Here is a 27,026-nt window from a genome sequence, read left to right on the forward strand (position 1 = left end):
GTATCAGAACTTGTCCTGTGACTTGTGATTTCAGTTTTTCTTGATGAGAAACCTCTACCTTGACTATGACCTCTACCCATTCCAGAGTTTCCTTGATCATCCTTTGCATCATCCTTCCCTTCAGTGTCTTATCAGTTTTGCATTTGGACTTAATTACTTTCTCCCCCTTTTTGGCATCAGCAGGTAATAGAAGAGAGACAAGCAATTTCATTGAGGCTTGGATTTCATTAAGTTGAGATTGCTGAGAAGCTTGATTTTTCAGAATATCATCAATCTGAGCTTGTTGGGTCTCTTGAGTCTTCTCAATATAAGCAACCCTGTCAAAGGTAGGTTGGAAGAACTTTTTCTTATCAATCTTTTGAACTTGTTCTTGCTTCATGAGTTCTTCCCTTAAGAGATGTAACTCTGCATGAGTAGTTGAATGGAGACCTTGTAAATGTTTAGTACTCAATGCAGTGACTCTAAGCTGTGTTTTGAAATCATCAGTATTTAACATTTCATCAGCTTTTGTCAAGTGCTCAGCCAGATTCTGTGCAGATGGAGCACAGGTGACTGAGTTCCATTCCTTAGTCCACTCCTGTCCTGCAGGAGTTTCACTCCAAGGCACTGGTGCTTCTCTTATAACAAACTTCTTAACAAGTTCAAATTTAAGAACAGTTTGTTGAGGGGCATGTCATGAAGGACCTGCTTCATCAGCATCTGTATTTGGAGCAGCATCACTAGTATCTCCAGCATTTGCAATATCAGAACTTACAGAATCAGTATCTTCTGATAAAACAACAGTATGAGTGCCTGTTAGGTGTTTGATAGAATGTCTATATGAAAAACCAACGTTAGAAGAAGAAAGAGAGTAAAAGCAAATAGAGAGAAAAAATTATAAAAGTGAATAAAGGATTAGAAAATCCTCTCTCTGTCTTACTTATACTTTTGAAAAAAAATGTAACCGTTGGACACCTGTCAGACATGCAGTAATAACGAATAGTTAATGGGCACGGGAAAACAGTAATCATTACTTACCCACTTGCAGTTTTTCAAGGAAAAACCGTTCCACTGACCCAGTAATTCCATTAATCAAGGTAAGTCAGGTTTAATTCAAAATTGAAACTGTTTCCTCTTATTCAATTATTTTACACTGCAACACCAATATTCTGAAATAAAATTCGAGTTAGAATGACCAAAATGAATCAAGGGAACAAGTACTGATAATGTAAAATCAGAACTTAAGTTAAATTTAGATTATAATGGTCATCCGAATATGAATATTTATCAGGATTTATTAATACATTTCAGAACATCTCAGAGACAAGAACTTGCAAAAAAAGAAATTTCATTAATATATTGAGAGAATACATTAATGAAATTTAAAGTACATCAGAACTTTTACAAGATTGTCCTAAGCTGCTAAACCTAACGTCAACAGCCTTTGTCCTAGCTCAAGAAGCAGGGCAAGGCTGACGATGAAGAAAAACAGGAAAAAGAAAAAAAATCATTTCTTCTTCTTACTCTCCACAAACAGAATAGCGAGTCGTATGATTCGCTCTTGCTGGCGGGAAGCTTCCAACCTTTCCTCCTCCAATCGCTCCAGATGGCGATAGTAGTCCATGTAGAAGAACAGGAGGTGGGTGAGTACCTCCTGGGGAACTGAGTCCCATATCTCATCAGGAATGGCAGTAACGTGCCATTCCTGCTGCCAGGCTTCATAGCTTAGCTCCATGTTAAATGTTTCATAGTTCAAAAACATATTGTAATTGACCATGGTGTATTTGATATAAAGATTATGAAGGTGAGTTTGTGATAAAAGATTTGATGTGAAGGCTGATATGAAGTGGTTGTTTATATAGGCAAGAGAATGCCAGGAGATGCAAAGAAATTTAATGCTGACAGGTAGAATTAATCCTACCTCGTCTCCACAGACTTGGAAAAAGTAAAACAGTCATTGGAAAGGTAAAACATGGTTTAATGCGCACAAGTAGCAAAAAAATGACTGTGCATGTACGAGTACCACTATCCCTAAATATAGTGACCGTTAATCTTCCACTTCAACATATTCTGGTTTAAACTGAGACTGTTTTTAAATTTTATCCACAAATAAGTCATGTAAAGAATCAGAATTTAATATCAGAACTTAGACTTATATCAGAACTTAACGGTCATCAGAACATAATTTCTTAACTCGAAAAATGAATGCCTATATTAGTAAGTCCTCACACAAATTCTGATTTAGATTTTTCAGAACTTAATCATCAGAACATGCAATCAGAACTTGTCCTCAGAATTTGTGCAATGTGACACATAAACTGTTCATCTAAAATAACATAGATCACCACAATTATTTTCATCATTCATATGGAGTGTTTAGTGTGTAAATTAAGCTAAATATCAGACAAAAAGTAAAGTCTGATTCACTTCAGTACATCTTAGAAATAAGGCATAACTAAAACTTTACTAAAAACCTGTCATTATTCTGAAACCTACTGTTGAATGAGTTCATGCTGGAGTCCACCTCAACTATTTTATGCTAATTTTGTGCATCTTTTTAAATTCCATTTTACAGTGGCTTCTCAGTGTAAGTGAGTCATGACTGCTTATCAGAATTTATGCTATTATCAGAGTATTTCTCCAGTAATCATAGAGTGTGAAAAGTCACCAAGAAAATATTTTGCTTTTCTGATGCATATTTACTTAATACCAGTAATGCACTTGGGTCGTTCCTTCCACATTTGTACTCTAGATCTCAAAGGAGTACCTGAATTTTAATCCTTGATTCTTTTTCTTTTTCTTTTGATAAGTGAGGTTTATCAGCACTTAGTACATCCAAACAGATTTACTAGCATCAGAACTCAACAGATGAGAAGCATATTCTAGTTTGTGACTTAGTAATAAGATAGACAAAGTAAACTCAACTAAGCTCAATATCAGAACTTGCTTGTGTCAATGAATTTCCACAAGAATAATTACTTCTAACATGGGATCCCTTGTTTATTGAAGACTACTAGGTCAGCATCTAGCACAAGTATCCTCATAGGATTGAATAGTTACCTAAACAGACATATTATTATCAGAGTTTAGAAAGTTACATCAGACAACAGTCACTACTTAAGCAAGTTTTCAATTAAGCACAAAATACACAAAGAGAGTAATTTCTGTAAATACTGATCATAAAGTCTGATGCATCAGAACAAAACTAAGCAGATTTAGAAAAAAAACCTGAAACCATTCCAATTTCATTTACCAATCTTGTAAAAGTAGCTTCACACAATGGTTTGGTGAAGATATCTGCTAGTTGTTGATATGTTGGAACAAAGTACAATTCCACTGTACCTTCATCCACATGTTCCCTGATGAAGTGGTACCTGATGCTGATGTGCTTTGTCATAGAGTGTTGAACTGGATTACCTGTCATAGCAATAGCACTTTGATTATCACAGTAAATAGGGATTTTGAAATATGTTAACCCATAATCCAGTAACTGATTCTTCATCCAAAGAATCTGTGTATAACAGCTTTCTGCAACAATGTACTCTGCTTCTGCAGTTGATGTGGAAATTGACTTTTATTTCTTGCTAAACCAAGAAACCAATCTGCCTCCAAGAAATTGGCAGCTTCCACTTGTGCTTTTCCTGTCAATTTTGCAACCTGCAAAATCTGCATATGAGTAACCTATTAGTTTAAAATCTGATTCTCTGGGATACCACAATCTCAGATCAGCTGTTCCTTTAAGATACTTGAAAATTCTTTGCACAGCTGTTAGGTGAGGTTCTCTTGGATCTGCTTGAAATCTTGCACAAAGATAGGTAGCATACATGATATCAGGTCTACTAGCAGTTAGATAGAGTAGAGAGCCAATCATACCTCTGTAATCAGTAATATCTACTGATTTACCAGTATCCTTGTCCAGTTTTGTTGCAGTGGCCATGGGAGTGGATGCACTTGAACAATCTTGCATTCCAAATTTCTTCAACAAGTTTCTGGTGTACTTAGTTTGACAAATAAAAGTTCCTTCTTCATTCTGCTTGACTTGAAGGCCCAGAAAATAGCTAAGTTCCCCCATCATACTCATCTGATACCTTGACTGCATCAGTTTGGCAAACTTTTTGCAAAGTCTGTCATTTGTAGATCCAAAAATGATATCATCAACATAAATCTGGACCAGAAGTAAGTCCTTTCCATGGTTGAGGTAGAACAGTGTTTTGTCTATTGTTCCTCTGTTAAATCCACTTTCCAGAAGAAACCGAGCTAAAGTCTCATACCATGCTCTAGGAGCTTGCTTAAGTCCATAAAGTGCTTTATCTAGCCTGTAGACATAATCTGGAAATTTGGAATCTACAAAGCCTGGAGGTTGTTCAACATATACTTCTTCCTCCAATTCTCCATTGAGAAAAGCACTTTTTACATCCATTTGAAAGACAGTAAACTTTTTGTGAGCAGCATAAGCCAAAAATATCCTTATGGCTTCTAACCTAGCAACTGGTGCAAATGTTTCATCATAATCAATTCCCTCCTGTTGAGAATATCCTTTTGCAACCAGTCTTGCCTTATTCCTTGTAATTATGCCATCACTATCAATTTTATTTCTGAATACCCACTTTGTACCAACAACAGATCTATTCGTTGGTCTTGGCACTAGGGTCCAGACTTTGTTTCTTTCAAATTCATTTAACTCTTCCTGCATTGCTTGCACCCAATCAGCATCTTGAAGAGCTTCTTCCACTTTCTTTGGCTCAGTCTGAGAGAGAAAAGAATTGTAAAGACATTCGTTTGAAGTACCTATTCTAGTTCTGACACCTGCATCAGGATTTCCAATTATCAAATCAGGTGTATGCGATTTAGTCCACTTCCTTGCAGATGGAAGGTTTTCTCTAGAACTGGATGCTCCCCCATGATCCATGCTGTCTTCATTTTCATTTTCTAATGCTCCCCCTGAAACTATGCTCTCTGAGTTGGATTCTTCAGAATTTAGATTTTCAGAACTATCAGAACTTGGCTTATCAGAACTTGACGAATCAGAACTTGAAGAGCCAGATGTATGTTCTGATGCTTCTTGAAATGTGGTAAGATCTTGAGTATGCTCCCCCTGCATAGATGCATCTTCCTTTGGCGTAGTCACCACAGTTTCAATAACATCAGAGTTTAATCCATCAGAGTTTACAGTATCAGGACTAAGACTGTCGGGATTTTCAGTATCAGAATTTGAGTCTTCATTTTCAAATCTCAGCTGATCATGATCAATAAAATCTTCAAGTCCAGTAATCTTCTTGTCATCAAAAGAGACATTGATAGATTCCATGACCACTCTTGTTCTCAGATTATAGACTCTGAAGGATTTTGTGGAAAGTGGATATCCAACAAAGATTCCTTCATCAGCTTTTAGATCAAATTTGGATAGCTGTTCAGGATGAGTCTTGAGAACAAAACACTTGCATCCAAATACATGAAAATACTTCAGATTTGGCTTCTTTTTCTTCACCATCTCATATGGTGTCTTTCCTTGCTTGTTAATGAGTGTTGCATTTTGAGTAAAACAAGCAGTATGCACAGCTTCAGCCCAGAAATAGGTTGGAAGCTTTGCTTCGTCAAACATTGTACGTGCAGCTTCAATGAGAGTTCTATTCTTCCTTTCAACAACTCCATTTTGCTGTGGAGTTCCAGGAGCAGAGAATTCCTGCTTAATTCCATGGTTTTTGCAGAACTCTTCCATTATCAAATTCTTGAACTCAGTGCCATTATCACTCCTTATTGTCTTCACAGAATCTTTGACCAATTTATCTAGTTGTTTGACATGATCAATCAAGATAGATGCAGTTTCACTTTTTGTGTGCAAGAAATACACCCATGTGTATCTGGTGAACTCATCCACTATGACCATAGCATATTTCTTCTTTGCAATAGACATGACATTTACTGGACCAAATAGATCAACATGTAGCAGGTGATAAGGCTCAAGAATTAATGATTTAGTCTTGCTATTGAATGAGGATTTTCTTTGTTTAGCCTTCTGACAAGAATCACAAAGGCCATCAGGAGCAAATACTGACTTTGGTAGTCCTCTCACAAGATCTTTCTTGACCAACTCATTTATATTGTTGAAATTTAAATGAGAGAGTTTCTTGTGCCAATTCCAGCTTTCTTCAATCGATGCTCTACTCATCAGACAGATTGCAGAACCATCAGTACTTGTTGAAAGCTTAGCTTCATAAATGTTACCACGCCTGTATCCTTTCAGAACAACTTTGCCTTTGGATTTACTCACAACTTCACAGTGTTCTTCAAAGAAATCAACATGATAACCTCTGTCACAGATTTGACTTATACTTAGCAGATTGTGTTTAAATCCTGAGACCAGAGCTACTTCTTTAATGATGACATTTCCAAGATTGATATTGCCATATCCCAATGTTTTTCCAATGTTGCCATCTCCATAAGAAACACTTGGGCCAGCTTTCTCCACAAAGTCTGATAGCAGGGCTTTATTTCCAGTCATATGTCCTGAACATCCACTATCCAGAACTAGGATATTTTTCCTGTTGCCCTTTGATTCAGCAGCTTCAGAACTGCTTTCAGCATTTGCTTTATCAGTATTTGCCATCAAAGCATAATTCTCCTCACTTTCAGAGTCTGAGGTGTCTGTCCAGCTTTTCTTCTTTGTGACAAGAGCCTTACCTTTGTCACCCTTCACTTTCTTGCAATCAGGAGATATGTGGCCTTTCTCTCCACAGTTATAGCATTTGACATTGGTATTATCTCCTCTATCAGACTTTCCTCCTCTGCCCTCAGATCTTCTGAAATTCTTCTTATCTGAACTTGTGCCTTTCCTGGAAAACTTCTTTTCCTTCCTGAACTTTCTATATGCAATCTTTGTGATCCCTTTCACCATAAGAGCACACAACTTCATCATCTCCTCATCAGCATCAGTCTCAGGGAAGCTTTCAGAATCTGAGTCATCATCACTCTCAGAACTTGATGACTCAGTATCAGACTTTGTGAAAAGAACTTTTCCCTTGTCTTTCCTTGAGGTAGCTGCCTTGGGGGATTCTTCTTCAGCCTTAGGAGCAACTGTCCTTGACTTTCCTCCTTTCCTCTTGCTTCTTTGTTCCATCTCAAGTTCATGAGTCTTGAGCATTCCATAAATTTCATCAAGAGTTGTTTCATCAAGATTGTAGTTGTCTCTTATTGTTGTTGCCTTCAAATCCCAGCATTCAGGAAGAGCTAACATGAATTTAAGGTTTGAATCTTCAAGATCATACTCTTTATTAACCAATGACAAATTATTCAAGAGTTTGACAAATCTATCATATAAATCAGTCAATGACTCATTAGCCTTTGAGTCAAAGTGTTCATACTCTTGAGTGAGTATTGTCTTCCTGTTCTTCTTAATTGTATTAGTTCCCTGACACCTTGTTTCCAAAGCATACCATATCTCCTTTGCAGTCTTGCAGTTAATTACCCTGTTTGACATTACATTATCAATGGCACTATGCAGTAAGTGCCGTACCTTAGCATCCTTAGCAATTGATGTGATATCTTCAGCAGTATAATCACTCTTCTCATTTGGTACAGTCTTTGCTGCTTCACCTGCAACTGCAACATCGAGCTTGGTTGGTTTGTGAGGTCCTTCCTTGATTCTATCAAGATATTCTGGATCTGTAGCTTCCAGAAACATGGTCATCCTCACCTTCCATATGGCATATTCAGATGGTCTCAGTATGGGAACTCTGATGGTCTCATACCGACTTTGAATTTGTGTCTTCGGAGGTTTTTCAGTTTTGGTAGGCTTAGTTGGAGTTTCTGTGTCAGACATGATTGTGTTTGGATCTTAAACTGTATGTGCGTTAACAGATAAGCTCTGATACCACTTGTTAGGTCACACACACTGTAGAGGGGGTGAATACAGTGTAAAGTACAATCAAATCGAACTCTAATAACTCAAGTAACAGAAAACAAACTTTATTGAAACAATAAACTCTATTACAGTATGGAACTGTTACCTCTCAGTGATGAACAAATATCACGAGAGCTGCTAGGGTTATATGAATAATCTTCACTTATAGTGTAAACCCTATGTCTGTGTTTATATACTACACAGTTACAAGATAATCGCTAATTGATATGGAATATAATTCTGCTTCCTAAAATATATCAATCAGATATCTTTTCTTCCAAGCATTCTATTCTTCATAGAACTCCTTCTTCATGCATATCTCTTCTTATGTTTATCTCGATCTTCTTTCCTTTAATCAGTTGCTGTCCTTATCTGAACGTCCTTCAGTACTTAAGTTCTGATATCCATCTTCTGATGATTATCTCCTGATTATATAAGTACTGATATCCTTAAGTCCTGACTTCCAGTAAGTACTGATTTATCCTGTTTAAGTAAGATCTGAAAACTAAACATAAATCATATTAGCCATGACATTATCAAATATATCTAACAAGATCATAGACAGTGGATGCTCAAGACATAAGACAGGTGATATGGCCCTGCTATCACAGTTTGATGAGAAGGCTGGCCCATTAGTGACTTTTGGAGACAACAACAAAGGTTTCACAATGGCATATGACAAATTTATTTATGGAAATATTGTCATTGAAGATGTAGCACTGGTAGCTGATCTTGACGTGAATCTCCTTAGTGTTAGTCAATTTGCAGACAAAGGATTCAAGGTCTCATTTGACAAAGGAGAATGCATTTTTATCAGCAAAAAGATTGGTGAAGTTACTTTGAAAGGAGCAAGGAAATGAAGCTTATTTGTTGCAGACTTGGACTCAGTAAATGAGGATGGAATTTGTTGCTTCTACACTAAGGCATATGTAGAGCAAAGCAAGCTATGACATACGAAGCTATCTCACTTGAATTTCAAGGCAATCAACACTCTAGTTAAAAAGGAGTTAGTGAGAGACGTGCCTAATCTGGAATTTGCTCAAGATGAAGTCTGTGATGCTTGTCAGAAAGGAAAAATGAAAAGATTAAGTCACAAGAGTAAAACTGTGAATTCTATAAGTGCACCTTTGCAACTTATTCACATAGCTTTATTTGGACCAGTTAATGTCCATTCAATTTCAAGAAAAAGATATGCACTTATGATGGTGGATGACTACTGAAGATATACATAGGTATAATTTATGTACTCTAAAGATGAAATTCCATACATCATAATTGAACACATTAAGAAGATTGAAAAGCAGGCCGAAGATCAGAATTGTGTGAAAAGATTGAGGAGTGATAATTTAACAGAATTCAGGAATGCAACCTTAACTGAATTCTATAAAGACAAGGGCATTGTTCAAGAATTCTCAGCTGCTAGAACACCTCAGCAAAATGGGGTAGTTGAGAGAAAGAACAAAACATTAGTAGAGGTTGTTAGAACAATGTTGCAAGATGAAAAACTGCCAACTAGTTTTTGGGAAGAAACTGTGAACACTGCATGCTATACTCAAAACAGATATCTCATTAATAAGAATCTTGGTAAGTCACCCTACTCAATCTTGTCTAAAAGGAAGCTCTCTTTGAAGCATCTTCATGTGTTTGGAAGCAAGTGCTATGTTTTGAAGGACAACTCTAAATATATGGGAAAATTTGACTCTAAAGTTTATGAAGCAATTTTCCTAGGATATTCATTGGAGAGAACTGCATACAAATTCTATGTGATTGAATAGAAGAAGATTATGGAAAACACAGATGTTACTTTTGATGATGACAAATGTCCAGGCTTGGAATGCCTTGATGACAATGAAACTGAAGCCCTTATATTTGAAAATCTTAGATAGTGATTCTGAAGATGAAGCTGAAATCAACACACAACATATGATGGATGAAGAGACTACTGGACAAGTGAACCATGAAAATGGAAGCTCATCTCAAACACCTGAATTTAATAGCACAAACTCAGGGGTAAGAAGAGAAGAAAGTTCTGCAAGTCATGCCAATGGTGAAGGCACAAGTCAATAAACTCACACTAGATTGTGGGATAGAAGTCACACTAGAGATGCAATTATTGGTGATCCTTTTGCTAGAGTGAGGACTAGTAGTGCTACTACTAATGAATGCCTTCATGCATGCTTTCTATCATAAATGGAGCCTAAGAAAACTGAAGAAGCTCTAATGGACCCTGATTGGATATTTCTGCTATGCAAAAGGAACTCAATCAGTTTGAAAGAAACAAAGTTTGGGAGTTAGTTCCTGCACCAAAGAACAGAAATGTAATTGGAACAAAGTGGGTGTCCAAGAACAAGATGGATGAAAATGGTATTGTTACCAGAACCAAAGCAAGGTTGGTTGGAAAAGGCTACTCACATGAGGAAAGAATTGTTTATGATGAAACCTTTGCTCCAGTTACAAGACTTGAAGCAATAAGGATTTTTCTTGCATTTGCTGCACATTCAAACTTTAAAGTGTATCAAATGGATGTCAAGAGTGCATTCCTAAATGGTGAGTTGGAAGAAGAAGTTTATGTGCAACAGCCACCTGGCTTTGAAGATCCAGAATTTCCAAATTTTGCATACAAGATACTCAAGGCTCTCTATGGACTAAAACAAGCACCTAGAGCTTGGTATGACACACTGTCAGAATTCTTAATCAAACACGGATTCACTAGAGGAACAATAAATAAGACTCTCTTCTACAAGAAGCATGGTGATGATATGATCCTAGTTCAGATTTATATGGATGATATTATCTTTGGTTCTACAAATGAAAAGTTTTGTCAAAGATTTTCTAAGCTTATGTAGAGTGAATATAAAATGAGTATGATAGGGGGAACTGAGTTACTTTCTTGGACTTCAAGTCAGTCAAAGAAGTGATGGAACCTTCATCAGCCAAACTAAGTATGTCAAAGATTTATTGAAAAAGTTTGGTATGGTTGACTGGTCACCTGCATCTACACCTATGTCTACAGCTACAAAGTTGGATGAAGACAAAAAGGGCAAAAGTGTAGATATTTCAAGCTATAGAGGAATGATTGGATCTTTACTGTACTTAACTGCAAATAGACTAGACATCATGTTTGCTACATGTCTATGTGCAAGATTTCAAGTCAATCCAAAGGAATCACATTTGATGGCTGTAAAGAGGATTTTCAGATACTTGAAGGGGACTTCGAACTTGGGATTATGGTATCCTAAGGGAACTGTTTTGAAGCTGCTGGATACACAGATGCAGATTTTGTTGGATGCAGGGTTGACAGAAAGAGCACTAGTGGAAACTGTCAGTTTCTTGGACAAAGACTTGTATCCTGGTATAGCAAGAAACAACAATCTGTGTCAACTTCCACAGCTGAGGCTGAATACATAGTTGTTGGAAGTTGATGTGCTCAAGTGCTTTGGATTAAAAATCAGCTAATGGATTATGGCCTAGTGTTACATAAAATTCCAATTATGTGTGATAATACTAGTGTTGTATCTATTGTGGCTAATCCGGTTATTCATTTTAGAACAAAGCACAATGATTAAGGTACCATTTTATTAGAGAACATGCTGCAGATGGTACCATTGAGCTCATTTTTGTTCCAACAGAAAAATAATTAGCTGACATTTTTACTAAACCTTTGGATGAAGCAACTTTCACTAGACTTGTAGGTTAAATTGGTATGTTAAATTCTTCATCCTAAGGCAAGAACTCGGCTAATATTTTGCAGCAGATTAGTTTCTAGTAAATCAAAATTAATTTTATTTAATTGGAAATTAACTAAAATATGAATTATAAATATTTCAGATTTCTCTGTATATTTATTTTTCATTTCATTTTTCATTCAACTTGGAATTTTTCAAAATTCTAAGAAAACTGTCTAAATGTTGATTTGCATTTTCAATATGTAAAATTAGCTAAGGCAGAATCAAAGTAATCAAATGTAGAGAACCGAGTTTTCGATAAGTCAAATTGACTTATCGACAAGTCATTTTAAGACATCTCGAGTGAGTTATCGATAAGTCAATTTTATGACTTCTCAAGGGACTTATCGATAAGCTTCATTATGACTTATCGATAAGTCATTGGAGAGTTCTCTATAAGTGCCAACTTACAGAGTTCTCTACAAGTACAATTTTAGACTTATAAATAACTCAAAATTGAGATAATTTAATTTATTAAATTATTTTAGTAAAAATACTTTTGACAAAATCATTCCAATTTTATTTTGATTTATTCAAATAAAAATTAGAAATAAATCAGTCCATTTAGGACAAACTGAGTATTTATTTTACATCTCGACAAGTCAGTTCTAGTTCTCTAAAAGAGTAAATTAAAATGACTTCTCGATATGTAATTCTCATTTCAAAATGACTTCTCGATAAGTAAATTCCAAACATTTATTTTTGAGTTCTCGATAAGTCATTTGCTTTTACTATAAATACTCGGACATCTCGACATACACATACTTACACCTTCGAGAACTCTAAGTGACCTAGAATTTTCAAATCTAAACCAATTTCTCTCTCGTTCCGAACTCTTTCTCTTTAATTTTTCTTACCCACTAAACTTCATACTCGCCTCAATGGCATCAAACACTATTTTACCCTTTATCCCAAAAGAAACCAACTTTCTTGTAATTCTGGATGCAAATCAAGCTCCTGAATCTTACAAAAGATTTGTGAAATTTTTGTCTGAAACATACTTTTAGGAGCTCTTACGGCTAATCATGTACTCTATTTGGATGTGTTAGGGGATTTCTGGAATACAACAGTGACAAGAATAGTGGTGCATGAGAATCAGGAAGCATCAATAGTGATAGATTGTATAATCAAGGGCCAACAGGTGGAGATCACTGAGAATGATGTCAATATGGCTTTGGGCTTACCTACTAACAAGATGGTGGAGGTTCCAACTCAGGATGAGCTTTATTAATTCATGGACTTCATCAATTATTCTGAAAAGATTAATCTGGCAAGCATGAACAAAAAGAACCTGAGGAGGGAATGGTCTTTTCTTTTTGATTCAGTAATAAGGGCTTTCACCTGCAGAAAGTCAAGGTTTGACAACATTTCCAGTATTGTCCAAAAGTTGGTCTACTCAATGGCTCACAACAAATAGATCAATGTAGGACACTACATCTTGGAGAAATTGAGCACCGGGCTAACAATGCCATTAGCATCAAGAGGTAAGGAAATATTTCTTCCTAGATTCATTATGTCTGCTTTAAACTATAAAGTAAATGACATTCATATGATAAATGGTGTAGATAGATCATTAATAGGCAATTATAAGCAAGTGTCCAAAATTCTATTTGGATCACTATCTACAAAGAATAAGGTGCATGTGGGTCTTAAATTAACTTAATTCATGTTGGAGAAATTTAGGACTTATCCCTATCCCATGCCTGACATGAGGTCTAGTACAAGTCATTCTAGTTCAGTAATGGTCCCTGAACCTGTGGAAGTACAAGCACAGGAACACCAACAGGGACCTTCCAATGCTGAGACCCCTTCTTTTATACCAGTAGTTGTTAGGAAGCCAACCACTTCATCCTCTCAAAAGTGTAAAGTGAGTAAAAAGAAGAGAAAACAGGCACCTTTACCGATTATAAATTGGAGTGGTGATGAACAGACAGAACCTGAGTCACGCTTGGTCAAGAGAAAACCAAAGAAGGCTAAAAACTTAGAGTTGACCACTCAACCCACCTCTGCATTCTCTGAAAAGGATGTAGTTGTAACACAGGGACTTAAACAGACTCTAGGAGCATCCTCTCAATAGGCTGTCTCTATTGAAAAGAGCACTCTCCCTAGTGTACCATGTAATGAGTCTGCACAACCATCATGTTAGGTACAATTGATGATATCAAATAGAAACTATCAGAAGTTCACATCAGAACTTATATATCAACAGATGTTGATGACATCAACGGATGATGAAATATCAACAGATGATAGGATATCAACGGATGATGATTTCAACGGAGATGATGTCAACAGATAATGAAATCAGTATTTGTCACATCAGTTGATCATCGAGGAGGAAAAGGAAATAGGAATTTCAAGGCGGTGAAGTACTTTATCTCAGAAGTAATAGTATAGGTTTCCTTGTTGTTAATAGAATAGGATTCCTTATACATTGGTAGTTGTGCTCTATATAATGCATAGTTTAGGTTCATGCTATATGCATTGCGACATTGTTATATCTTTCACATAACCTAGCAGCTCTCAAGGATATTTGTACATCCTTTCTAGATAGTACTTTTGTAATAAGTTTTTATCAGATAATATAAAAACTGTTGATTCTGTTGAAGCTTTGTCGAATAGATTCTATTAACTGTATTCACCCCCCCTTTAAAGTTGATTAAGGGCCTAACAATTAGTATCAGAGCTTGCTGTTAATGTACAAACAGTTTAAGATCTGAAGATCAATGTACAATGGCGGACAAAGAAGAAGAGACACGGAATCCGAAACCACCACCCCTAGCCACATCACAGATAAGCAGCAACATGAGTAGGTATGAAGCAATCAAGGTGTTTATCCTGAAGATACATGAATATCCAATCTGGAAAGTCAGGATGGCCATGTATTTGAAAGCCACAGATCCTGAATACCAAAGCAAGATCTATGATGGTCCTCATAAACCAATGAAGGTAGTTGTTTCGCTTACAGGAGAAAGCTAGGAGGAAAAGATACTCCAAAGGGAAAGCCATGATTGCTAATTCAGATACTGAATCATCAAATTCTGATGATGACTCAAATCCTGATACTGAATCAGATACTGACAGTGATCACAACAACAATGAAGATATGGATCAAATGGTTGCCCTACTGGTTCAAAGTTTCAAGAAGATGGTCTACAGAAACTTAAAGAAAGGGAGAAGATTCTCCAGAAAAGGTTCCAGTTCCTCAAACTCTGATAAGAGGAACAACATAAGAGATACTGATTGGAAGGAAGATAGATTTGGAAAACCTGACAAGTCAAAAGAGAGATGTTACAACTGTGATGGATTTGGACATTTTGCAGCTGACTACAGAAAACCCAGAGCTGAGAAGAAACAAACTTTGATCTCAAAGAAGAGAAACTGGGATGATTCATCAGACTCAGATGATGGGATCGATTATGCTCTCATGGAAAATGCTAATGTTGAGGCCGACAATGCTGAATTAAAGGTACCTCAGTCTACTCTTGCATTTGATATTGATGATATATGTGAATTAAGATTATTTCTTAAGTCTCTGCATGTTAGTTTTAAGGATCAAACCTTAGAGAACAATATAATCAAGAGTGAAAACTCTGTGCTAAAGAAAAAGAATGATTACCTAGAAATTGAGTTGCTTTCCTTGCTAGAAATTCAAAAAGAAAGAGATAATAATTTTATGTTGAAAAAATATTAGAAAATCATGCTTATCTAGAAACAGAGCTAGCTAAAGAGAGAGAAGTCATTAAACTTTGGACTAACTCAGGAAAGGCAACTCAGGAAATCTTAAAAATGGCTGTTGGGGATCAAGATTAGGATATTCAGTTAGATCTAATTTTGATAAGAAAAGTGGAGAAGAAACTGAGAAAACATAACCAATAAAAACTGATAGTCAGGTCAAATTGAATAAGGTTCAAATAAAGACCATTAAGTTTAATCCAAATGCTAATAATGTAAAATCAATCCATGAGGAAGGTACTACCTCAGCACCTAGATCAAACTTAATTACTAAAAAGAGTGAACAAGTTCACACAAATTCAGTAAATATTGGTTCAATGACTCAGAAACAGCTTAAGCAAAAACTGAAGGACTTACGCATGAAAGACAAGAGGAAAAGGTCTAGGAAAAATAGGAATGACAAGGTAGGTATTAATAAGAATGGAAATTATGTGACTCCTCCTAATGCACCTAGAAAGACCTGTTCAAATTGTCGTAGCACTAATCATCTTGCTAATTCTTGCAGAAAGAATAAAGAGATAAAAGTTGTTCCTTCTAAATCAGAGTTTAGGAATATAATAGCTAGATATAAACCACAGAATCCTTGTTTTCATTGTGGCAGTGTTTGGAACTCTTTTTATACATGTAAAGAGTATCGCAATTTGTATTATGATTTTTATAAACTGAAACCCTCTTTAATTAAAGCAAAATCTATTTCTGCATGGATAAATACTGATAGTAAGAATGTTAACATAAATTCTAATATGAAGTCTTCTGTTGCATATGTTAACAAACTTAAAGAGGCCAAAGGATCCAAGCAAGTATGGGTCCTTAAAAACACTAATTGATTCAAATTACTGATTACAGGGTGACATGAGGAATGCTCTAGTCTTGGATAGTGGATGCTCAGGACATATGACTGGTTATAAATCCCTGCTATCAGAATTTGAGGAGAAGGCTGGCCCAAGCATTTTTTATGGAGATGGAAACTTATGAAAAATCTTGGGATATAACAAAATCAAAATTAGAAATGTCATCATCGAAAATGTAGCTCTGGTTGCAGGAATCAAGCATAATCTGATTAGTGTGAGTCAAATCTGTGACAGAGGTACCATGTCAATTTTTATGAAGAGCATTGTGAAATTTTCAGTATGTCTGATGGCAATATCACATTGACTATTATAAGACATGGTAGTTTATATGAAGCTAGGGTCTCCACAAGAATTGATAATTCAGAAGTTTGTCTACTAAGTAGAGCAATTGTAGAACACAGCTAGAACTGACATAAAAGATTTTCTCACCTCAACTTCAACAATATCAATGAACTTGTGAGGAAAGAACTTGTAAGAGGATTGCCCAATGCAGTGTTTACTCCTGATGACTCATATGATTCATGCTAGAAAGCCAAACAAAGGAAGACATTTTATAAGAGTAAAACTGAATCCTCCATTTTTGAACCATATCATCTACTTCATGTTGATCTCTTTGGTCCAGTGAATGTTATGTTTATTGCTAAAAAGAGGTAGGTTCTAACTCAACAAGAGCTAGCTGAGTTCATGAATTTATCAACTACAGTGAGAAGATCAACCTGGCTAGCTTGAACAAGAAGCACCTGAGGAGGGAATGGCCATTCATGTTTAACTTAATTATGAGGGCCTTCACTTGCAGGAAGAGTGGATCTGACAATATATCCAGTGTGGTCCAGAAACTGGTGTTCTCTATGGCTCATAACAGACACATTAATGTGGGGCTATTGATCCTGGAAGAACTCAGCACAAGGCTCACCATGCTTTTGGCCACAAGAGGTAAGGAAATTTTATTTCCTAGGTTTATTATGTTTACTTTAAATAATAAAGTTATAGACATACATTTACTTAGTGGTATTGATAGAAGTAAAATAGGCAATTGTAAGCAAATGTCCATAATCTTATTTGGTTCACAAATTACAAAGAATAAGGTACATGTAGGTCTTAGAATCACTCCATTTATGTTGGAGAAATTCAGGACCTATCCATACCCTATGTCTGATATGAGGTCAAGTTCTATACCTAGTTGACTAATGGCTCATGTATCTATGGAAGTACAAACACGGGAACACCAACATGAGCCTTCTCAAACTGAGACCCCTTCTTCATTACCCCTAGAATCTTGGAAACCAACCACTTCATCCTCTCAACAGGGTGGAGTGAGTAAAAAGAAGAGAAAGCAGGAAACCTTAACTGTTATAAATGAGAGTGGTGAGGATCAAATCCAAAAAGAGTCTAACCTGGTCAAGAAGCCAAAGAAGAGACACTTGAATTTACTTCTCAAGTGTTGTCAAAATCAAGTGACATAGTTCAAGAGACTGTGCTCACCACCGAGGAACCACATTTAGTTGGTGAGAGGCTATAAGCTGGGATAGACCTTGATAAAACCAACAAAAATAAATGGGTTTCATCAGTTTTTACTGAAGACCCTGTGGTAGTACCAAATGCACCTTCATCTGCAAATCAATCTTCACAGATTGAAATGTTTGAGGGTAGTACTCCTGAGGGGGAGCTATCTAAATCCTCTCTAATTTAATTAGAGGTTCCTCATGTAGGGACAACTCCCCTCAAAACCCTTCCTGAAATTGCTTTGTCAATTGAAGCTAGAAGTCTAATTATCAATGATCCAACTATTGGGGAGACAAGTCAAGCATATTTAAGTGCCAGTTTTTCGCAAGAAGAACTAGGGTTTGAGACCATGGTCCATGATAGTAACCTGGTCAAATCCCCTCCAATTCAAATGGAGGTTCCCATTACTGGTGAACAACACACTGTCACAACCACAGTTTTTACTATGAGTTCAACTGTGATTCTAATCACAGGGTTACCTACCACCTCACAAACCTCCACCTCAAACCAAACAGACACCCCTTCTACCCCCAACCCCACTTAACAACCTTCACACCTTATCTTTCAATGGATATAGGATGCTTAATCTCAGCTAATTACAATGAATGATCTCCTTGTAGTCCAATTAGCTAGCCTTGCAAACATTACCCAACAGTTACTCACAACTGACATGTCCAATCAGGATTATCAGACTATCTTGCTGTTATATAAAGAAGATTTTGAAAAATAGCAGCACAAGATTGTTAATGAAGCTGAACATGATGGGAATGTGGATGCTTTGCTATCTAAGGATTTCAGTTTGGAAATGGATGAGGTCTTGGCTAGATTCAGAGAAGAATATGTCACCATCCTAGGAAGCCATGCCAAGGCTTTCATTCCACAGGAAGTATATGATGCTATTACAGAGGTCTATAAGGCACAACTCAAAGCTTTCCACCTCATTGATAAAGCATTGGAACAGACACTGAATAGTCATCAAGATAAAATCAGGAGGTTGGTGAAAGACAAACTTGATGACCTTGTGCCAACTCAGGTAGAAATTAAAAATAAATTTAACAAATTTGCTGAGCAAATAGCCATATTTGATGTGACTAGTATGGAGCAAAGCATCAAGAACTTAAAGCAATCATTTCTGGCTCTTCATGAAGTTGTCCAAAATTAAATCACTAATAACAATGACAAAAAAGTCAAGATGGACCAACTCCACCAAGCCAGATATGAACCCTAAGCCTTATTGATGGAGGGAATCAAGGAATCTATTCAACCCACTTTTGGTACTTCTCTCTCATCAAGCTCCCAATAACCAATCTCCACCTCAACCAATCTACAAATCTAGTTTCTACAGCAATAAGTCTCCACTATTTAATCCTCTAATGATTCTTTTACAAAACAGGTCACTGCTCTCAATACATTGGTGCAGAGTCAACAACAGGATATAAAGACCCTAGTAGACTCTCACAGACACCTTCAAATGCAAAATTTTGTTCCTTTAAGTGCTATTATGGGTGCTTTGAACATACCTCTCCCCGCATTACCTGAATTTGTTAGGCCAGAAATCCCAAGTCCTTTACTCTTGCCTGCTACCAAGACTAAGGGGGAGATAGAAGCTAGAATTCAACAATATAAAGAAGTTGGACTATAATCAAAAGAAGCTGGAAAATCAACATCACACTCTGTCCCAACCTCTACTCAAGTTAAAATTTCTCAAGATGTTAGTAAAGACGGACTCCAAAAAGCTGCAGAAGGACCCTGTCAAGACAAGGAGTTCAATGAGCTACTAATTGTGCTAAGAGTCTCTCTTCATAACAACTACATCACTTACAAGATAGTTTTGGTCAACAACATCAACTTTATGAGAATGGTGATTGTAAGGGTTGGAAACTTCTTGGAGAAAAGGATAGCGGCCATTGTCAATGATTGTGATTTAGACAGATGTCAACAGGTCTCTCTCTCAAATTTTTAATCAAAAAGAGCATCTGAGCTGGATGTCATTATTGATAGAGTAAATCCAGTTATTCCAGATGACACTCAACTTCTTAATGAACTTAAAAAAGCCCAGCTAGCTGCTTTTCCTGAAGCCTATCTTCATCCAAGTAAAGGGGTGGCCTACATCTGTCCACAAATCAGAAAGTGCAAATACTTCACAATCCCCAAAAACTGTTTTAGGGGCAATCTAAGACTAATCATGACATTGTAGACTGATCTCAAGACAAAGAAGAAGAAGACAGATGAAGATGAGGAGGTAATCAATGTGATGACCTCAATCTCGGGGTTAGGAATGAGGACCCACAACACTAATAAACTAATATAATAATAGTAGAATATAATAACCCCGAAACTAACATGATCTAAACAGGATAAAGTATGAGACAAGATTACAACTACCAACCAGAATATAATTATTACAACCCAAAATATAAATAAATTTAAATTATTTGACCTGGAATCGACAGATAACCCAAAAGTATCTGATTCAGCTAATACACTTCCCACCAACTTATTATCACTTGCTCACACAGCATCTACCTGCTCTGGCTTCTGAAATCCCACAACCCGATAGGGACCGCTAAGAACGCTCTTGCGAGCGGTGCGCCTAAGTCTGGCCATCTTCTTGCTTAACTGTCATAATTAGATCAAAGCAAAAAAATGAGCAAAGAAGCTCAACAAGTAACTATATAAATAGTTTTAAATTTCAACATAAGCAACACCATTTGAGGCATTCAATCTCAAAGTAAAAACTAGGTGGCAACACTCTATCAATTTCTAGGAAAGGGTTCCAAAGGAGAGTTTCAAAGCTTTTAAGATTTAGATTTGAATAACCAATGGTTCTCAAGTTTAATCGACAGGTTTCTAAAAGATAGTTGCACACTTTGAGAGATATATCACTTTTAAACTATGAGCTTTAATATACAAATGTTACGAAAGGGTTCTCAGACAAGATTCTCAAGACTTTAAAGAAGATTCAACTCAAACTATTCGATTTCAAATCAAAATAAAAGCATAACGCTTGTTGTAACATTTATAATCATTTACTTTTACTTTCATTATTTAACAATAAGAACCCTTGATTGGAATATCCATCTTTTAAATATAATACAGTTGATCAGCCCGTACCAACCTCCATCTGGTCGTTAAGGTACCTATGACATTGTTTCAGCCTTATATTGGACTAGCCCCTCTAGCCTCTTACGTGACTGGACTAGTCCCACTAGCCTCTTACGTCTCTATCCAATCCATCAGGAATTTATTTGGAAAACCTTTATATTGTAATACAAGGAAGTTTGGCTAAATTCATTTTTAACATTATCAATAAGTGAAATCGTTTGGACTCATTCAAGTCAAAAGTCATTCTTAAGTTCATTTCAAGAATTTAAGGAAAGTGAACAAATCGAAAGTTACAAAGATCGCAAGTCAAGGATATTGATCAAATGTTAAACAGAGTATAACAAGGTCGTGATCAGAATAGTTCCAAAGAACAACGCATAAGCATGGCACAATGATTATCAAAGGAATCTAGGTTAACAATATTTGATATACGAAAGGTTCGTTATGACTCTTTTTAGGGTCAAAGGATCATAGGTTAACAAAGTACGAGAACAGGGTATGAGTAATTAGAACAAGGGACTACTATTATGGTTTTTTACGAGGATCAATAAAGAGTTTATCGCAAAGATCAATAACAGGGTTATCACAAGGATTAATAACAATTTCTACGAATACCCTTTATCTACCAGTGCATAGCATCAACAATCTCTCTATAAGCAATTCATAATAGAAGGCAGAGTTACTTGCCTCAAAAAGCTTTCCTGTTTTACGGAACCTGAGCTACTGTTGCCTAAGACTTTCTTCCATTTTCTATCCTGAATGCCTCCGCTTTCCAAATTGAGAGAGAGAGAGAGAGAGAAGAGAGAAACCGGGTGAGGAAAAGAAAAAGAAAGGGGTAGGGAGTATATATATTTAGATGGCAGGGGAAAAATGGTAACTTGCCATTTAATATCTGAAATTTATTTCTCTCTTCTTTTGTTTTATTTTACAATCATTGAACTCTATTTAATATAATTAAAATAGCTTTTATAAAATTAGAAAATATCACGAATTCTATTTTTAAAACTATGAGCATCAAATTAGCTCATTTCCCATATTTTCAAAATAATTTTTGAGCGAAAAAATTAATTTCTAGAGATTTTACAAATAAATCCCCAGTATTAGAAAAAAAACTCTGTAAAATCATTTTAAAATATCAAAACATTAAATTAAATCCAACTATCATTTTTAAAAATTCCCTAGGACTATTCTAGAGATAATAAAATAAATCTCACACTTCGATCATACTCTGCTTATTATATAGAAATATATAAGGACCAAAATAATCCTTATTTTTACCAACTAAATTCTTTAAAAAACATTTAAAGTACACAAATCACAGATTCACACACGTAACCATCAAATAACATATATTTATAGAGTAATATCAAACATTATTCACCTTTGTACACTTAAACACATTATTTCATTTTTCATTTAATTCCTTTTTATATTACGGGTTCCGTTCAACCTGATGGCCCGACAATCCATGTATCTTATGCCTTCACAGACTGATCAAACTGGAACGAGTTATCTCACATTCCCTTTTACTATTTTACAGAAATTACAGATAAACCACAAAATTATTTAACCTTTTATTTTATACACATAAATCCACATAACAACACAAAAACTATATTATATTCATATAAATACATCACGAAAATCCCAGTCGTTATAATCTACCCCCTTAAAAGGATTCTGTCCTCAGAATCTAGTCTAAACAAATAAATGGGGATACTTGGCTCGCATTTCGCTTTATAATTCCCAAGTTGATTCTTCGATTTTAGGATTTCTCCATAAAACTCTAATTAACGGTACCACTTTATTTCTAAGCGCTTTTTCTTTTCGATCTAAAATTTGAACGGGTTGTTCCACATAAGTAAGATCTTTTTGAATTTCCACGGGTTCCGACTCAATTACGTGACTAACACCCGCTTTATACTTCTTCAAAAGAGAAACGTGAAACACATTATGGAGATGCTGCATTTGCGACGATAGTGCTAACTCGTTCGCTACTTTTCTAATTATATTTAATACTTCAAAGGGCCCAATATATCTTGGGCTCAGTTTTCCTTTCTTTCCAAATCTAGATAAGTCTTTCTATGGAGATATTTTCACCAATATTTTGTCTCCGGGTTCGAATGTCGTATCTTTACGATTCTGATCCGCATACTTTCTTTGTCGATCTTGGGGAGCCATCAATCTTTTGGGAATCACTTTCACTTTCTCTTTCGTTTGTTGAACTAGTTCTGGGCCCAACAGCTTACGCTCGCCAATTTCATCCCAATATGTAGGGGATCTACATTTCCTTCCATAAAACGTTTCGTAAGGCGTCATGCCAATACTTGCGTGGTAACTGTTATTGTAGGAAAATTCAATCAGCGGTAAACGATCGTCCCAATTTACTTTGAAATCCAGTACACATGTTCTCAACATGTCTTCGATTGTTTGAATAGACCTTTCGCTTTGCCATTTGTCTATGGATGATATGTTGCACTCATTTTCAATTTCGTACCCAAATGATCATGAAATTATCGCCAAAATCTTGAGTTAAATCTTGGATCTCAATCAGACACGATAGACACTAGTACTCCATGACACATTACGATTTCGTCCAGATACAATTTGACCAATATTTCCAATAAGAATATTTCATTGATTGGCAAGAAATGTGCTGACTTTGTCAGTCGATCGATAATCACCCAAATCGCATCATGATTAGCCTTGGTCTTTGGTAATCCTACCACGAAATCCATCACGATATATTCTCATTTTCATTCAGGTATGTCCAGTGGTTGAAGTAATCCACTTGGTAGTTGATGTTCCGCTTTTACTCTTTGACACGTGTAGCATTTGCTTATCCATTCTGTGATTTCCTTTTTCATATTCGGCCACCAATAATTCTCTTTTAAGTCCTTGTACATTTTCGTACTTCCAGGATGAATCAAAAATCTCGAATTATGCGCTTCATGCAAAATCTCGTGCTTTATTTTCGTAACATTAGGAATCCAAGTACGGGAACAAACCATGTATATCCCTTTATCATCCTTTTGAGCTTTACTTTCTTCACCTGACAATTTATCCTTCTCGTGGTCCATCACTTGTTCCTGACAACGTCGAATCTTTTCCAAAATCTCTGGCTGAAACGCCATCACGTACATCACCTCATTTACCATTTCCGGAATTTGTACCTCTATTTTGAACTTCTCAAATTCCTTGATCAATTCTTCGGACGAAGTTAACACATTCATTCTTTCCTTGCGACTTAGTGCATTCGATATAACATTTGCCTTTCCGGGATGATAACTTCTCGTGCAGTCGTAATCCTTAATTAATTCCAACCATATCCTTTGTCTCATGTTCAATTCTTTCTGCGTGAAGATGTACTTCAAGATTTTATGGTCCGTATAAATTTCACAATTTTCTCCCTATAAATAGTGTCCCCAAATCTTATGAGCAAACACTATCATTTCTAACTCCAAATCATGCGTAGGATATTTTTGCTCGTGCGGCTTTAATTGTCGTGACGCATACGCTATCACCTTTCCGTGTTACATTAACAAGCAACCTAATCCTTTATACGAAGCATCGCTATATATCAAAAAATTTCATTTCTCATCAGGAAGAACCAATACTGGTGCAGAAAGTAACCTTTTCTTTAGTTCTTGAAAGCTTTCTTCACACTTATCTGTCCAAACAAACTTTTCAATTTTCAGTGTCAACTTTGTCGGTGGAACTGCAATCTTAGAAAATTCTTGAACGAATCGTCGATAATATCCAGCTAGTCCCAAAAAGCTTCTCACTTACGTTGGAGTCTTTGGCCTTTCCCAACTCATAATAGCTTCAATCTTCATGATATCCACTTTGATACCTTCACTATTGACTACGTGTCCAAGAAACTGAACTTCCTTTAACCAAAACTCGCATTTAAAAAATTTCGCGTTCAATTTCTCTTTCCTCAAGATTTCCAAAGCAATCCTCCAATGCTCCATGTGCTCCGCTTCTGATTTTAATTAAATCAAGATATCGTCAATGAATACTATTACGAACTTGTCCAAGTATTTCTTAAATACTAAATTCATAAGATCCATAAATGCAGCTGGCGCATTTGTCAATCCAAGCGCCATTACCAAGAATTCATAATGTCCATATCTCGTTCGAAACGCCGTCTTGGGTATATCTTCCGCATAATCTTTAATTGATGATATCCGGATCTTAAATTGATCTTCGAGAAACAAGTAGCTTCTTTCAGCTGATCAAATAAATCATCAATTCATGGGAGAGGTTACTTATTCTTGATAGTCAAGTTATTAAGTTTGTGATAATCGATACACAATCTCATGCTTCCATCTTTCTTCTTTACGAATAACACTTGTGCCCCCCACGGGGATACACTCGGTCGTATAACTCCTTTATCTAACAGTTCTTGCAATTGTATCACTAGTTCCTTCATTTCAAAGGGCACCATTCGATAAGGGGCTTTCGAAACTGGTTTCATTCCAGGGGCCAAATCAATCGTGAATTCAATCTCTCGATGCAGAGGTAGTCCAGGTAATTCACCTGGAAATACATCGGGAAACTCTTTAACTACAGGAATGTCCTCAATCTTTAAGGATACCTTCTCTGCATCCTTTACATGAGCCAAATAAGCTTGACATCCTTGTTGCAGTAATCTCTTAGCCTGAAATGCCGTTAAAAATTTCCTATCTTGCTTCTTTCCTTTGAATATCACCTCAGTTCCGTCCTTGGTTCTGAATTTCACTTTCTTGCTTCTACATTCGATTTGTGCATCGTGGTTCGCTAACCAATCCATTCCGAAAATAACATCGAATTCTCCTAACTTAAACGGGATTAAGTCGGCAGAAAAGTGTCGACCTTCTATAACAATATCACAATTAGGAAAAACTCTATTGGCAACAACTCATTCTAGATTTGCTACTTCTATAATCAGGTTAGATTCTAGAGGGTACGCAACATACTTTATTATATCAATAGAACTTTTAGAAATAAATGATTTAGTAGCTTCAGAATCCATATACACTTTGACTTCTACTAAATTAATAGCAAGCGTACCTGCTACCACATCTGTATCTTGCACTGCATCTTTCATTCTCATATTAAACATCTGTGCCCTTGGCTGAATTGTTTATGTTGGTGGAGGCGGTGGTTTAGCAATTTTAAGAACATTTGCCTTCTGAACAAGCTCCTTGTAATTTCTTGCCATATGGCCAACTTTTTCACACTTAAAACAAGTCATCTCTGGCTTCCCCGTACCAATAGTGCATTCTGTTGAGTAATGGTCTTTCTGATTACACTTGAAACACGTCACATTAAGCTTATTACATCTTCCAGGGTGCCTCTTTCCGTAAGTCTTGAAAACCTGAATCTAGGGTTGCTGTCCTTTGTTGACTGTCCAGCTTCCTGAAAATGATTTTTTTGATCCCGTTTCCTGGCTTAAATTTCTAGAATTTCTGATCACGACTTCCAACATTTCTTCCAAACTTTCCTCTGAACTTAGAACTCCCTTGGTATGCTTCCAAATCCTCAAATTTCCTTTTCTTTCCTTTATTTTTGTTCTTAGTTGCTTCTCTTTCTCCTTCCATGGTCATGGCCTTCTGTACCACAGCAGCATAAGTCCTTATCTCAAGAAGAGCCACTTGACTACGAATCCATGGCTTAAGTCCTTGTTGAAATCTTTTAGCTTTCTTTGCTTCTGTATTCACATATTCGGGCACAAGCCTTGCTAACTCTGAAAACTTCACTTCAAACTCTACTATCGTCATATTCTCTTGCTTTAAATCCAAAAACCTCATCTCTAACTGATCTTGCATATAACTTGGTAAGTACTTCTCTAAGAACTGCCCCGTAAACTTCTGCCAAGAAATGGCTTCTCCTTCTAGTAACACCTTCGTAGATTCCCACAAATAACTAGCCTCATCCTTAAAAAAATAATTTGCATATTGTGCCTTCTTTTCGTCCTTAACTTTCATTAACTCAAAGGCTTTTTTCCTGTTTCTCTCAACCAGGACTGAGCTTTAATCAGATCTGGCAATCCTACAAACTCTAGGGGATGAACGGATTCAAAATGTTTGAAGTTTCCGACTCTAGGGGTCGAGGGTTATTGCATAAGTTGAAAGATTCGGTTCATCATAGGAGTGTCTTGGTGTTGAGTTTCTTCTTCTTGGTGATTTGGTAAAGTGGCCATTTTATAAACCTAATGGTAAATTATGTAGCAATACGATAGCA

General features: G+C 36.3%; 2 protein-coding genes across 2 annotated transcripts; both read right to left on the minus strand.

Annotated features, from left to right (window-relative positions):
• Positions 1 to 24,707: 24,707 nt before the first annotated feature.
• LOC141679926 (uncharacterized) lies at positions 24,708 to 25,593 on the minus strand. Its single transcript, XM_074486286.1, has 2 exons — positions 25,202 to 25,593; positions 24,708 to 24,783 (listed from the first exon to the last, which is right to left on the minus strand). Exons 1-2 carry the CDS (start codon positions 25,591 to 25,593, stop codon positions 24,708 to 24,710), a joined length of 468 nt encoding a protein of 155 aa, XP_074342387.1.
• A 649-nt stretch (positions 25,594 to 26,242) lies between these two features.
• LOC141679927 (uncharacterized) lies at positions 26,243 to 26,770 on the minus strand. Its single transcript, XM_074486287.1, has one exon. It carries the CDS (start codon positions 26,768 to 26,770, stop codon positions 26,243 to 26,245), a length of 528 nt encoding a protein of 175 aa, XP_074342388.1.
• Positions 26,771 to 27,026: the final 256 nt, after the last annotated feature.

The sequence above is a fragment of the Apium graveolens genome, chromosome 8 (genome assembly GCF_009905375.1).
Source record: "Apium graveolens cultivar Ventura chromosome 8, ASM990537v1, whole genome shotgun sequence".
In the NCBI taxonomy this organism is placed as follows: Eukaryota; Viridiplantae; Streptophyta; class Magnoliopsida; order Apiales; family Apiaceae; genus Apium; species Apium graveolens.

Excerpts from the sequence above, each read along its gene's own strand:
- LOC141679927 (XM_074486287.1), bottom strand. The coding sequence starts at position 26,770 with ATGAAAGTTAAGGACGAAAAGAAGGCACAATATGCAAATTATTTTTTT.
- LOC141679926 (XM_074486286.1), bottom strand. The coding sequence starts at position 25,593 with ATGGATTGGTTAGCGAACCACGATGCACAAATCGAATGTAGAAGCAAG. Across the intron at positions 24,784-25,201 it reads GTGATACAATTGCAAGAACT|AAGCGGAGCACATGGAGCAT; the intron begins GTTAGATAAAGG and ends AATTAAAATCAG.